The sequence below is a fragment of the Conger conger genome, chromosome 15, assembly GCF_963514075.1.
Source record: "Conger conger chromosome 15, fConCon1.1, whole genome shotgun sequence".
In the NCBI taxonomy this organism is placed as follows: domain Eukaryota; kingdom Metazoa; phylum Chordata; class Actinopteri; order Anguilliformes; family Congridae; genus Conger; species Conger conger.
In genome coordinates, this window is record NC_083774.1 from 17,737,659 (window position 1) to 17,752,552 (window position 14,894).

Consider the following 14,894-nt stretch of genomic DNA (forward strand, 5'->3'; position numbering starts at 1 on the left):
AGCAATTTTGTAGGTGGTACTAATGTTGGTTTTTTTTTTTTTTTTTTTTTTTTTTTAAATGGAGTCACTTCATTTTCCCAGTACATTCCTCATCTGTACAGCTGCAAGCAGGATTTCTCCCAAATATGGACTGTGTGCTCATGCTTAAACTGCATGAATCATGGCACCCTCTAGGTCTAGTGAGGAAAGCACAGACAAGCATGCACCCTTTGCCATGGTTTCTTTTCACACTAGAGATGGACTCTCACATAGGACATAACACAGAGACAAGGTCATCCCGCCCAGAGAAAACTCACCCACTTCCGGTGCGATGCTCCAGTGTCTTCACAGGATGAGCCTCCTGGCAGCTTCAGGAAACCCTCCTTGCAACGCTCAGCAAAATAATATTTTCTCAGCTGCCCACAATGGTTTTTGCATCATCTACCATGGTTGAAGCCATCTCTACTTAAAGCTCTCCTCACACAGCCATACACTTTTCTATTCCTTGTAAAATTCTTGAAGGTGGTTCCATTGACACTAGAAAGTGGCATTTCACAATAAAATGACCACAAACATGAATGTGGAGGCATGTGCCATGTTTAGTTTTAATAATGCGGATTTCCATCAAACCTTTGTACAAATAGCATTTGGGTTACAATACTTTTATACAATTCAGCATCAGCAAAAAAAAAAAAAAAAAAAACCCTTTGGTAAATGCTTTCTCCTTGAAAGTGCATTTGTGGAATAATTCTGAAGCTGAACGACCAGGAACATGCCAACTTTCTTATTTTAAAAATGTAAAACAAATCTCCTTGCATTTAATGATATCAAACATCAGTTTCCATCTCAGTAAACAAAAATCCTGAGAATATTTTAGCAAGTGACTTCAATTCAAAATCATATTTACAAGTGTCACCATTTGAGACGAGTACAAATTGTAAAAAAATGGAAGTAAAAAAAGAAGTTCAGAAACAAGTGTGCAGTGCTTCACATTCCTCTCAATGATCAACAGAGTTCAAAATGTAAACTTTCCCCTCCTCCACGTCTGAAGACCGAGCTCTGAACAGAATCCCAAAATGGCCCTATACACCCAAACCATACCGCAGTGTGACAATGTTCTGCAAAAACCCACCCTCCCTCCCCAAAGAAAGACCCAGGTGGCGCTAAGTGGATATAAAGACCAAGAGCAGAGGGTACATTTGGTGATGAGCCATGTTGATGACAATGCTTTCAGTCTGCTCCGTACATGTCAGCCAGTTTCTTGAAGCGTGGCCCCCATTCGCTGAGATAGTCATAGTCCTGGTCACCCCCTGAGCTGGAGGAGTTAAGGGAGCTCAGGGAGCTAGCATCAGAGCCTCCTCCTTCATAATCAAACACCAGCAGGGAGTCATAAGGGGGTGCAGTGGGGTCACTGTCTGCTGCCATCAGGTTCTGGTACAAGTAGGAAAGGAGATTGAGTACTACAGTACTGCTACGCAAGTGGACAACAATGGAGGCTGGTGCTGACATAGGTTACACCATTAATATCTTTAAAACCTTTTAAATTCACAATTCCAAAATCAAGTAGCTGATCCTTAAATCCATTTGCATGCCAGGATAGGAGCTTCACCTGAACATTCCATTGGTTTAATAGAAAGGAATAAAATCTGCACTCACGTCCTCAATGAAGTTACCAATTTCATCTGGGTTGGCTGGTCGGGCCCTGTACTGTGGCGCAATAAAATATGTTGGAGCCACGTCGTTACGGAAAATCTCAGGCTTCAGGCGGTCCATGCCCTGGTGCAGCTGGCTCATGTCGTAATCCTGGGAAGGTGGGGTTTTGGAAATGTGACGTGCGTCTATGCAAATTGCAACTTAGACAAGCTGAAATCAAAATGAACTTTTTCTGCATTTTTATCAATTCTTCATGACGCATCTTAAAGTGTATATTCAGAAAAAAACAATAAAACTAATAATGGTGTATTTTCACACCAAAGATTCCCCAGAGAAAATAACTTGTTTAACTGGTTTCTACAAAATGGATGCCCGTGTTCCAAGATTGTATTGGGGGAAGGATGAGAAAGAAAAGATTAATTAATTTAAGCTACTTCATAGGATGGATAGTGTTTGAGCAGACCTAGGGCCCATCATCATAGAGCAATTCAAGTGTGGTGCTGAGGCCCTTCAAATCAGATTCACTAAAAAGATTGTCACATGACAATCATTGGAGATGCACTGCAGTCTCCTAAGGATTCATTTTCTTCATGTCCCACCTGATCTTCCTCTCCTCCACCTTCCTCATCATAGCAGTAGATGTTGTCCCGAACGTCGTCCTCCTGGAGCAGAGGGTCCTCCTTCCGGCTCCTGCTCTTCATTCTCAGGAAGAGAAGCAGCAGCAGCAGCAGCACTGTGGGGAACGCACATTTGTGAACTCCTGCAATCATGCATTCACACCCATTGCCTTTGGCAATACATAAACCCATATGAATAGAAAACATAGGAAAACCATTTCCAACTTAAACGGTCATTACACTTACAAAGTAGGAACAGGATGGCTCCTAAAATTCCAAAGATAACCGGCATCCCAAACCCCGCGATTTTGAGACTACAGTTGACGTCGGCTCCTTTGCAGTTACAGACGGTGGCGTTAACCGTATTCTCCTGGTAAAGCCCATGACTGTCAAAGGCCTTGAGTATAACACTGTAGAGACCTGCTTCCAAATTGGTCTTCAGTGTCAGAAAAATTCCAGTTTCTAAGACAGAAAAATTTAATCAGATGGGCTTTTAAAATGGGACAATACAGATGGATTATTTCAATGCGGTCATGGAACCAAAGCATATCAATTTAAAATGGGACCAAAACATCTGCAAAGTTAAAATAATGACCAAAACAAACTCAAATTATAATTATTGCAAAAACAAATTTACAAAAACATACTAAAGAGGCACAACTATACATAATTAACCTCTACTGCGAGACAAAATGCAGCCTTTGCAGTCAGTCTACAAATGTCTCTTGAGCTGGTAGTCTTACTTGTATCATTCATTTTAGCTGTCCAGTTTTTCCTGGATGTTCCCAGAAGCTCTACTCTAAACGGGGACGTGAAACCAGGCCCATCTTTGTCAGTGAGGGACAGCAGAACTGGTTGAGAATCTTGGTTGCAAACACTTATTTTTCCTTGATCAATAGTGGGAGCATTGTCATTTACATCTTGTAGCTCAATCAGCAGGGTCCCAGTGCCAGTAGCAGGAACATCATCTGTCAATCAAAAATATGAAGTCTTAATGTTTAAGGTACCTCCTAAAGTTATTCCAGAAGAAAACAGAAATCAGCCTCCTCAGAGCAAATTGCATTGATTACTTGGCTTCATTCACACTAGACCACATTCAATATACATCCCAAAGTAAAGAGCAGACCTTTAGAAATTTGCAAGATTTAAATATAGTATTACAACAGTATTGACAAAAAGATCCAAGGGAAAAAGTACCATCATCAATGGCATAGATGAGGGCTTCATATTTTCCAGCTGTCACATTGGGAGATTCTCTGTCCATGGGACTCTTGACAGTGATTTGTCCCGTCTTCTCATCAACATTAAGCCAACCATCTCCATCAGAGCCAATTTTATACCTGGAGAACATAAGGAAAATTCCTTATTTATCCATCCCCAAGTCTCACTACAAGGCCTGAAACAATTTTCATTTGCTTCCAGGCTGCGACTGGCTAACATAGCATTAGCAGAGCGATTGATTAAGATCAATTACATTAATGGCATTTTGGCAGATGCTCTTATCCAGAGCGACATACAGTTGATTAGACTAAGCAGGAGACAATCCTCCCCTGGAGCAATGCAGGGTTAAGGGCCTTGCTCAAGGGCTCAATGGCTGTGCGGATCTTATTGCGGCTACACCGGCATCGAACCACCGACCTTGCGTGCCCCAGTCATGTACCTTAACCACTATGCTACTGACTGCCTATATTATGCTAATCCCATGATTAGCATACTTTGGCAAGGTGCAGCCACATGTTACACATTATAACTACTGTTCAACTCGCACCACTGCTAGAGCAACTCATTACCCCACATTCTGTTTCCTTGCAGTATCTGGATCAGTCGCCACATATCGAACCAGGTCACTGCCAACTGCCATGTCCTCTGGCCTGACGATCAATTTCTCTTTTGGCATGAAGATGGGGGCCTCATTCTCATCCTCCACATTTACAATGACTGTTGCGGTGGAGGTCAACAAACGAGTGGCAAATTTGACATCGTTCTCCACGGTGACCAGCAAGGTGTACTTCATACTGTTCTCAAAATCAAGGCCCTTATTAGGGATCAGAAATAAGCTTGAGTAAGACAAGTTGGTTTCAACACAGATACATTTAAATAAATATGGATCAAATCGGAACAATACCTTCAGTGTAGTAATGATTCCCTCCTGCTGGTTTGGCCCGGTAGTGACATTAAAAAGCCCACCACTGTTGCCTTGAATAATTTTGTATTTGGTTGACCATGCAGGCGTGTGAGGCTCATCTGCATCAGTCACTGGCATTGTTACCACTACAAAACCCATTTTATTTTCAGGGACAGAGGCTGTGTACTGACAGAAGAAACAATATGTTTAGAACATCATTTAATATTAGCACAGTCAGATGAAAGGTAAAATAGTAAATAATTTACCAATGTACTGCCAAACTGAGGAGCATTGTCATTGCTGTCTGTTATGGCGATGACTGCTTTGCAGGTATTTGAGAGACCTTCCCCAGCCATGTCAGCAGCTTCAATGACCAATGTATATTTCTGATATTTCTATTAGGAAAATAACAATAAAGTACGACCAGATTACTTACAATAGTAATACAGGAACATCTCATTTTCTAAAATGTTGGCTTCTAAGGTAAGGCAATACCTCTCTGTCAAGTCCAGGGGAGCTCAGTCTAATCCCTCCACTCACAGGGTTGATAGAAAACATGTTTGCATTCGGAAGCTCCGGGTCCTGGCTCAGGATTTGGTACTTGATATCAGCATTGAGTGACCCAGATTCATCTGCATCATTTGCTGTAACTGTCATAAATTCAAGCCCTAGAAAATGTAGAATTGCAACAAATGTTAACAACATGGACACAATAACATTATCACATTCGAGGCAATTTAGATCAATCTTCCATATAGCTATAGAAAAATAGGAATACTTGAACTGGCACCACAGTACCTAGAGCTGATGCTTCAGCAACACTGCCCACAAAGGTGTCCTTGGTAAACTCAGGCTTATTGTCGTTCTGATCGATTACTTTTATAATAATTTCCATGGGAACCTCAGTTATACCCTGCCCGACTGCCACAGCGTGTGCCAAGAGCTAGAAAAGAAATTGAGCATACATTTATTTAAACTTTCAGTCTGGCTGTCCCAGGTTTCAATGACATGCCACTCAAAGGAAGCTTACAGTATATTGATCTCGTTTCTCTCTGTCCAATGGCTGGGTCACGTACAGCCAACCGGAGGTTCTGTCAATGGTGAAGAGCCCATTCGGAGCCTCATCAGCTCCAGGACCAGCGATTTTATATTCCATTCTCACCGTCTTGTCCTTATTGGATCGGATCTGGAAGTGGAACACATTTCTGACTATTACTGAACGAAAAGCTGACAACTGAATTTCCGCTGTAGATCTATACAAATCTAATCCAACTCATACCTGCACCATCTCTTTGGGGAAGGGGCCGCGGTCGTTCTCAGGAAAGTTAATGGGGGGAATGACCCAGTCCCTCTTTCTTCTCCGCAGCCCTTCTGAAGACTGTGGAAATACTACTTGAACAGCTGGAGAGGAGACCTGCGAACAGAATGGACATAAATGTTGGATGATGTCCTGTTGCGAATTACATTAAATACAAGTGCTGTATACACGGAATGAATCCGAAAATGCTTTTAGTTTGATGGGAATTTGGACTTTCATTCGACCGTTTCAACCTTAACTGGAAAGCAAAATTGACAATTACACCAACCTAAAAACAAAAATTCAATACGAAGTCATAACAGCACGCTTTCTAAATATTCTAAATATGCAGAGATGAAATGTAGAGGCTACAGCAGCTCAAAAAGGAGCTGAAGGGTTAACGTATTTATCCAGATTTACGGGCAATAAAATCTGTTCATTCGTATTCAGCATTGCCTGCAAATTTTCCATTCGATAAGGGCAGGCTGAGTAACCGTGCAAGTCTGATGCCAACATATCACAGGCTGGTGCCTTGCCTCGACTCCCACAGGCCTACATCAGAAATCAAGAGGGGAGTATGCAGCTGGATGGGAGGAGATGGTTGTCCTTGGTCCCGGCATACACACGGTTGCACAACCTGTTTTTTTTATTTTTTTTATACGGTTTAAACTTTTTTGGTAGGTGTGTTCTTTCTGTAGATAAATCCTTATGAATTGTATCTAGTGAAAGTGTTTTCCTGACTGGATTGCCTCATTACAAGACAAATATGGAGAAGGATTTTTTTTCTTCTCAAAATAACTGATCTGATTGTGTTAGTCAGAGCGCTCTCAATAGCACCTGCAAATGAATACATCCCACACTACAGGCCGCAGAAAAAAAATAAGGAGCGCAAAGTCAACTACTTCTTCACTAAACAACTAGTAAGTGGTGTTCATTCAATCCATGATATAGCCCACATTTGAACAATGCCTCAGGTTAGGGCTTGATTACTTTGGCATCATACCACAATCATTTTACTCCCCATCCCAGCATCATTTTACCCAAAAATATTATTTAAAAGGTACAATAGGTAATTTTGGACTTCCAACGGTCAAGAGAGAAATTGCAACAACAAACACCCTCAAACCACAACACTGCTTATCCCTCCCCCTTATCGTTGAATGTGCTGACATTGAATTATTGTACAGCTACAAAATATTTTGTAATGGAGCGTCATTCCGCCAACTGTATATTTTGAAACCCGAATTTAAGGACAATAAACACAGGCAGAGGGTGAGTCAACATGTCAGTGAACATTTTTCAATGATAGGAAGGGATTTACAATGGGCTTGCAACAATGTTTTAACACAAAAATCTTACCAATTGTACCTTAAACACGAGAAATGAATCTAGGTAAACTGACATGAAATGGGTCTGCTTATTTTTGTCTTATGTCTTTTTGTCAGCTTTATGCACAGGTGTACCAGTTGTGCCATTCCTCTGGCACAGCAAAAAAGTAACATTATACTCATTAAAATCGCTAAAAGTTGGTGCTTGTATGAAATGATGATAACCAAGTAATTTATAGCAGAAGGGGCCACTGTCGTACCAATACTGAATGATGGAGATGATCTTACCTCTTTAGGAAGGACACCCTCGATGACATGGGAATGACGGTAATTGGGATGATGATGATGGCCGAAGAACTGGTGGCTTGTGGGTTCATATTTCACCTTGACCCAGGCTGTGAATTCTTTACCAGTGGAGTCAAAGGCATGAATTAAGAACTTATCCTGCCGCTCGGGTGACAGCACAGCTTTCATCAGCTTGAGAGTTCCATCTCGGTCCACATTAAAGTGGGTGTCATCTACCTTAATGCGGGATCTCTTGTGGCCATTGCAGTCAGAAAAAATCACTACAAAAGAAAAAAGGCACAGGCTAAAATTAAGGACTGTGATGCTCCATGCCATTACATTCAACTAAGTGAAGAGCGAAGTTGATTAAACTGCTAAAAGTAAATCACAAACAAGAATTAGAGAACCATTAGGCTAGAATACAAGTAACATTACAAAAGCATCCAATATGCTGCAAAAAGCTAAAGATGGTTGCACAGATTCAATTCTATAAAAGAGCTCATCACACATTGCGCTTAAATGGTTTAAATTTATACAGACATTTTCAGCAGATATTCTTATCTACAGCAACATACACAATTACTTTTTCATATACTATCCAATTATACAATATCTTTGCTGATGTACTGAAGTTAAGTACCTTACTCGAGGGTACAACAGTACTATCCCATGGAAATCAATCCTACAATCACTACAGTTACAACTTCCCTATCCATTGCACCACACTGGTCCTGAAACGCTTGAAACAAGACAACTTGAGAATATATACACAAGAATGCTTGTGGGGGAAAAATAAACCGTCATTAACTTGTCGTTTGTAAAGGCAAACTGTCTCCCAACATATTGTTTAAGAGAGAGTTCAAATGCCACACTCAAATCAGTGTCATTTGGAGACTCAAAATGCACAAATGTTGGTCTGTGTTATGAACACTCCTTTCTGCCCATAAAAAGCGTGCAGCACCAGAACTAATTGGAAATGGGATAACACTTAGGACTTTTAGTATTAACAAAAGACAATGCAAAAAGCCTTGGGTATGTGTTTGTCAAAATGTTTGGCTTGCCGTTAGGGACAGGTTACCTTGAAGCCAGATAAGTATTAGATTACCACAAACTGAGAGCATTCCTTTAAATGGCAAACACCCTGAACCACTCAATAATGATTTGTGTGCACTGTAACTTACCAAAAAAGTCCCTGATTTGCAATTCAATAGAGTGCAGTATTTCATAGTAAATACCACAAACCAAACTGAAGCAATAATTCAGTTTGAATAACTTATTTTTAGGGATATACAAAACAAATGTTATGTTAGCTCAATGTTATTGCTTAAATTAAATTAATTGCCAGATAATTCATCCATGAGCAACTTGCATTCTGTAGAAGTAAACAAGCACAGAGACTTGTGGATCAAAGAAATAAGTCTACATGACCTCAACTTGACACACTCTGTTCCTTAGCTGGACAGTAGACAAAAGAATCTATTCATACTGATAAGGGGTAGGCCCACCCCCCAATGATAGCAAGGCCCACCCTTTATCTCCACTATGGATAGCACCTTTTTAAAGTAGCACAGGTCCTGTTAGAAAGTATTTAGATGTAAACTTCATAAGGTATTGGAAAATTCTGAATAAATGGCACATTTTTTAAATGCAAAGTAAACAGAGCTGTATCAGAATACAGCATGAATTTCAGTAGTACGGTATTTTGTCAATTGAAATAGTTTTCCTTCCCATTACAAACAATAAAAACAACAGATTCAATTCAGGTGAAACTGATTTATGCATATTTTCTTGTTCATGTGGACCTGCTTCACATTTACTAGACCTGAGAAAACCCACTTCACCTCCAGACTGCATGAATATCAGTTACAGTGCATCAGTTAGGTGTTCTATGCATGCAATGATAACCGATAATGAAATGGTGCGAATCTCCAGATGTAAAATAAAACAGCATGTCGCTTTCGCAATCGAGAAGTGTTTTTTTTTTTTTGTGCGTCACTGGCTTTAGTGGCAGGATAGGTTAATCTTGCCCTTATATGCCGTGACACAGAAACTTTCATCACATCTCACTGATAAAAATCAGCAGTCTGAATGGCTTGGACAATTACTTCATACATACATGTTCAGATCACTGACTCACACTGCCTGTGACAACTTTTCCCAGGAATTACATCATGCTTTTTTTTGTGCATCTTTGGCTTTATTGGCAGGATTGGTTAATCGTGCCCTTATATGCCGTGACACAGAAACTTTCATCACATCTCACTGATAAAAATCAGCAGTCTGAATGGCTTGGACAATTACTTCATACATACATGTTCAGATCACTGAGTCTCACTGCCTGTGACTACTTTTCCCAGGAATGACATCCTGCTCTTGCAAATAAAAACGGTGGGTACAAGTATGCTTGAATCCATGTACGTGCTGGTCGGATGTCAATACCCAATGCAATATATACATAACATATACATCATACACACCTTTGCTAATGCACTCAAAACAGGATTACTCAAAACAATTACTTTCGATTCAGGGCAGAGATCTCTGCTGCCTAAACTCTACTCGGTTTTATGACATCTCACAATCGTTTATTCGGGCTCTAAACGGAACATGCTGGTACAAAGACAAAAAGGAAGAGACTACAAATTCTTCCCAGACAACTAAATGAACCACATTACAACAGATCAACAGGCATTTCTACATGGTTGAAAAAAAGCCAGTAAATGTGGTTTGTAAAAGAAGAAAAACTGGAGAATTGGTAAAGATCCCCGAACTTGTTTCTCCCCACTTATTTCAACAAGTCAGTTGCGGTGCTCAGTCACAATACATGGGTGCGCGTCAGTGAATTATTTTAAAATGCATTTCGACTGACTGACAAGACGTTTTATGTGGTTACTTTCTTACCTTTCCCAAGTATCTTGTTCATGTGACCGTGATTCCGGTTTAGTTTGAACATGAAAAGTTCTGAACTTAGTCCAGGTTGACATGGTCCTCCCTCTTCACAATATCCAACGAAGAAGATCTTCCATGAATTGCAAACAATTTAGCAGAATTAATGTGAAGAAAACGCATAAAATAACATAGCCTAATGCGATACCATGGCAATGTCTAGTTTAATCGGTTATCCGATTTCGTACAACGAACACTGATTTGACTAAAGACAACCATTTATAAAGCTGAATTATAGCTAAAGCACAGCATTTATTTTAATATATACGAACACCTTGTTTGGATAACCAAGGAATAAGCATAGGCTGTACTGCGCAAACCAACACGCAAAAAACCGTAACTTTACCTGGACAATGATTAGTAAGCCAAACTCCAAAGTTCTTAATCCTCCCATAGATTAAATGGTAGATACTCAAATCGCTGGAATAGGCAAATCCTTTAGTATGCTACTCTTCGTTACAAATATAATGCACGCGAGAAGAAGCGTTTCTGGCGTACATAGTAGTTGTACCACCACTCAATTAATGATCTGCAGCGGGTAGTTCCTAGGAGGGCGTGACTAAATCAGGAAGGTAACCTCGCCCACAAGCAGGTTAACGTCTAGCAGGTTAGGCGCCAAGGGGAAATGGATCCTTTCACCCGCACCTATCAAACAGGAAAGTGGTGTTATTTTCTATACTCATCAGTTTGTATAATCATGTATAATTTGGCCAGGTAATATGTTTGTCTTTTATGCTTCTCTTAAAGTAAGAATGTCGTTCAAAAGGGTTTCGAGTGTACAATTCATTGCTGATTGATGAAGTGGATTGTTTCCGTCCCAATGTGTCGCTGATTAGAAATGAAAATGAGACTAAAGTCGTACGACTTGAAAATCGAAATGGCTGAAACCATCACACTCACCCTAGATTGCAGTACATTACTAGACAATTAATCTCCATCTACACAAACACGTGTTAAAATATGTCGACTTGGTGGTATGGTTCACCTTTATTTGGGTTTTAAGAACACTGTAAATATTTACTTGTAACAAGGGCAATTCAAGCGAATAAAACCTCAGAGGAAAAAAAGTTTCCATATGTTGGTCATCAAAAGAAAGAAGTGCACACAAAACAACGGTGTTTTCATTACTGAAACTGTTCAATGAAATATTGTCTTGCACATGATGTTGGTGTATAGTGGTGTATAGGGCTTATCAAAGTGCATTAAGCTATGTCGTGAAATGTGGAGGTACCTCTACATATACAATTATGTTACTGTAAGAAAGGCCAGTAAGTGGGATGGTGTTTACTCACCTTTCTCAGAATTTTTTTTCAAACTCAAAAAAAAAACCACCTGTAGAAGGTGTAGCAGGATTTCCGTCTCTTTCACAAGCCTTATCCACCCAGGACATGAGCTGTCAAACCGTCATAAGCTGCTTTAGGTACGTCCTGGCTTGCAGTCGCACTGTGCCAAGCACAGGGAGAGGCAAAGGCTGTTAGTACAAAATGTTTAGCCTAGGTTTGTTTCATTTTCTAGTTATTCTTTAGCACACATTCCTTCGGTTACAGTCATGAAATGTGTACAGAGATATAATGCCTTTCCTTCATACAAATACACTCAAAGGAACCATTCAGCTCAGTTTTCTGACTACACAACCCATGATCTTAAAGCCTGTCCTATTCAGTACTGTAAAAATTCATCCAAACCATACCAGCATCCCTTGCATGAAGCTAATTTGCTATATGATCTTCTGCATTGCTGGTTCGCTATGTATGTTTGAATAATACATTGGATACAAGTGCTTTTCTACTGATGTTTATTGTCCAAAAATAACTTGAAATATGATTTATGCCATCTCCATGATTCTTCGATTATTAACAGTGACCCTCGCTTTACCTCTTCCAGTCAGTCCACATTTATGTAAATGCTATGAGCTCATTCACAGATAATTAGATTAGATTTCAGAATTAGGTCAGTGGTTACAAGCAGAGGCATATAAAACAGCCAATCAAAAGTTTGAAAAATAAAAAATAAAAACATCTGAACATAAAGAGAAGCATACCAAAGAATTTTTGCAATCATTTGGTTCCAATTTATTGTTTACAGGCACTCCAACTGGGATGGTCACTTCCTGCCAAGCTCACAGCTTACACAACACCTGGCCCTTTCTGAGGTTCCCACAGTATGCTGCAGTTCACTGTGATTTAATGTGTCTTTATGAGTGTAACATTTGTGTTGAATGCATTTTATGTTGGAAATATAATGATGCTTATGTTGTGTTGAATCAAACAAAATAAAAGGTTTAAAAACGGCAAATCTAAATTTGCTCTGACTGCTTTGACAAATCATGGTATTTGGCGATTATTGGCTTTGAAGATGGCAGGTTCTGTGAAATTGTGATAATCTCTCACAATTCTAGAGACCTTCTAGACATCCATTTGCCTACATATCCACATTGCTATATTTTTGTGAATCTGTGAAACCACTCCAACAGTGTCCATTCCACAATTATAAAATGAGGCACACACAAACTACATTTACATAATTCCTAAAAAAAGAAAAGTGCCCTTTTTTTGTCTTTTCTTCTCTGTCTGGTATTTTCAGAAATATCTAGGTTATGGTATGTTCCTGCCCAGTCAACATAAGCAGCTGTCTCTGAATTATAATTGTGAGCTGTGAAAAGAAAACTCCTAATGACATGGTGAGACCTCATCAAATCACAGGCTGTATCATGTGCCCATTTTGTGACTCTGAGGATAGTGGGTTGATTGTCTTCTGAGAAATCTTGGCCATCTTTATGCCCTGCCGTTACGTTTGTATTAACAGTTCTGTGTTGAAATGTTTGCCTTTGTTTCTACAGCTCTCAAAGCATCTTTGTGTCACTACTAACAGTAGTTTCTTACAGCACCACCCCACATTTAAAAAATATATTTTACTTACATGTCACTGGAACTGTATATATATCTTCAGAAGCCCATCCCCAACCTCTGGCTTTGGACTATTACAATGGTGAAATGGTGCCTTGTTATTTCAGGTGTCTTTTACTGTGAATGTGGATGTCTTTTTAGAAACGACAGCATTATAAAGATAGGAAACAATGTATTCAAGTTGATGTTGGTGTTCAATTCATGTGCTTGGGAATGAGGCTTGAAAAGTTGTTTCTCATTCTTTTGCAGTGGTATGGGATTTTTTTTTTCTCAATTACTCTCCTCTCTCCCCCAGAACAGGCAAACATGTAACATTTGTAGAGCACACATTGTAGTAGCACGTCATTGCGAACAGAGTCTGTGACCATAGCCAATACTCCCTTCCCAGTAACTCCCAGAAGAGATGGCTGTTTATTTTAAACTAGGATTAGGCAGTACGATCATGGTACGTTGCCAGAATATGCACATTATCAGTGCTTTGTGTTGTAAGTTCCAAACATTGCCTTATGTACAACCAAACTGCAGCTGGCCAATCCTATCTAATCTGCATTACAGAATTATTTATTTGCACAACATCTGAACACATATTTATACGTTTGTAAGTTTATTGATTTTCTAAGGGTGTTTTGATTTACATATTTTACACAACCTCTAAAATGCAGGCATTACTTGATCCCAATACATTCCAAGCCTCCATTGACCACGCATCATATGACCTGTTACAAAAGATGTTTTATTTTAGAAGTTCTTGTTCTGGATTTGCACAGTAGCCAAATACTGAACACAAGCTAATATCAGTTTAATCATATTTTCACCTTCCAGTTTCATTATATGCATTAATAAAATAATAATATTTGCACTTACAATGACTGTATTTTTTGTTTAGACCAGCACTTCATGTGTATTTTACTAGTTATGGATGTGATGCTTTAACTTGTGGAAGAACCTATGCACTTGTAAATTGCTTTGGATTAAAAGCGTCTGCCAAATGACTCAAATGTAAATGTCATGTAAATGTTCTCTGTAAAGTATTCAAATTCAAAAGTGCATAAACCATTAACTCCGCTTTGTTAATGTTTTTTTAATGTCACAATCTATTGGTCGTCTTGACTGAATGTCAACTACCTTAAAAGCACATCCAGTCCTATGCAATTTGTTCTAGAAAACCCCACATATACAGGATTGATTGGATTTGGTTATAGACAAAAATAAACATAAGACAAACATATGCTTACGATAAACAGAGGCAGTAATAAGGCAAGACCTTGTAGCCTGTTCAGTGTTTATTTTCTGGAATGTGTGACCGTTCTGTATCCTGCACAATAACAGAAAGACCCCTGGGTTTCTGTGATTTTTTTTCTCATGCACTGTGCTTCTCAGAGCAATGGTTCTGCCACTGCTCTAGGAGGGGGAACTGGAATCACAGGTTTAGCAAAGTGGTGTGCCCTCGGGGGTGGGGACCAGGGGTTGTGGAGGGCTGAACGGCTACCTCATGACCAACACAGTGGGAATGACATGACAAACAGTCAAAACATCACTCATCACATAACCCATTTGTTCTAGGGATAAAGGTACTCAACACTGGAAATGCAGCAGCAGAGCTCCCATGCGTGGAGTTTACCCTGAGCTGTCCTTCAGCATACCCCATAGTGCATTGCTTCTGTCCATTCTGCCCCCGAATGTTTGTTTACAGGAAATAAACTCCTTTGACACCTCTTTTGTTTGGCAGCGAGTGCAGAGGTACATTAGCTTGGGATT

The 14,894-nt window shown here is 39.7% G+C and overlaps 1 protein-coding gene across 1 annotated transcript; it reads right to left on the reverse strand.

The window, feature by feature from the left end:
• Positions 1-560: 560 nt before the first annotated feature.
• On the reverse strand, positions 561-10,772 carry LOC133110998 (B-cadherin-like). Its single transcript, XM_061221127.1, has 16 exons — positions 10,577-10,772; positions 10,186-10,303; positions 7,288-7,565; positions 5,654-5,788; positions 5,405-5,560; positions 5,173-5,317; positions 4,870-5,042; positions 4,641-4,769; positions 4,375-4,560; positions 4,040-4,284; positions 3,447-3,589; positions 2,993-3,217; positions 2,496-2,711; positions 2,232-2,365; positions 1,636-1,782; positions 561-1,410 (listed from the first exon to the last, which is right to left on the reverse strand). The coding sequence occupies exons 1-16, from the start codon at positions 10,622-10,624 to the stop codon at positions 1,210-1,212; spliced, it is 2,679 nt and encodes an 892-aa protein (XP_061077111.1). The 5' UTR covers positions 10,625-10,772; the 3' UTR covers positions 561-1,209.
• Positions 10,773-14,894: the final 4,122 nt, after the last annotated feature.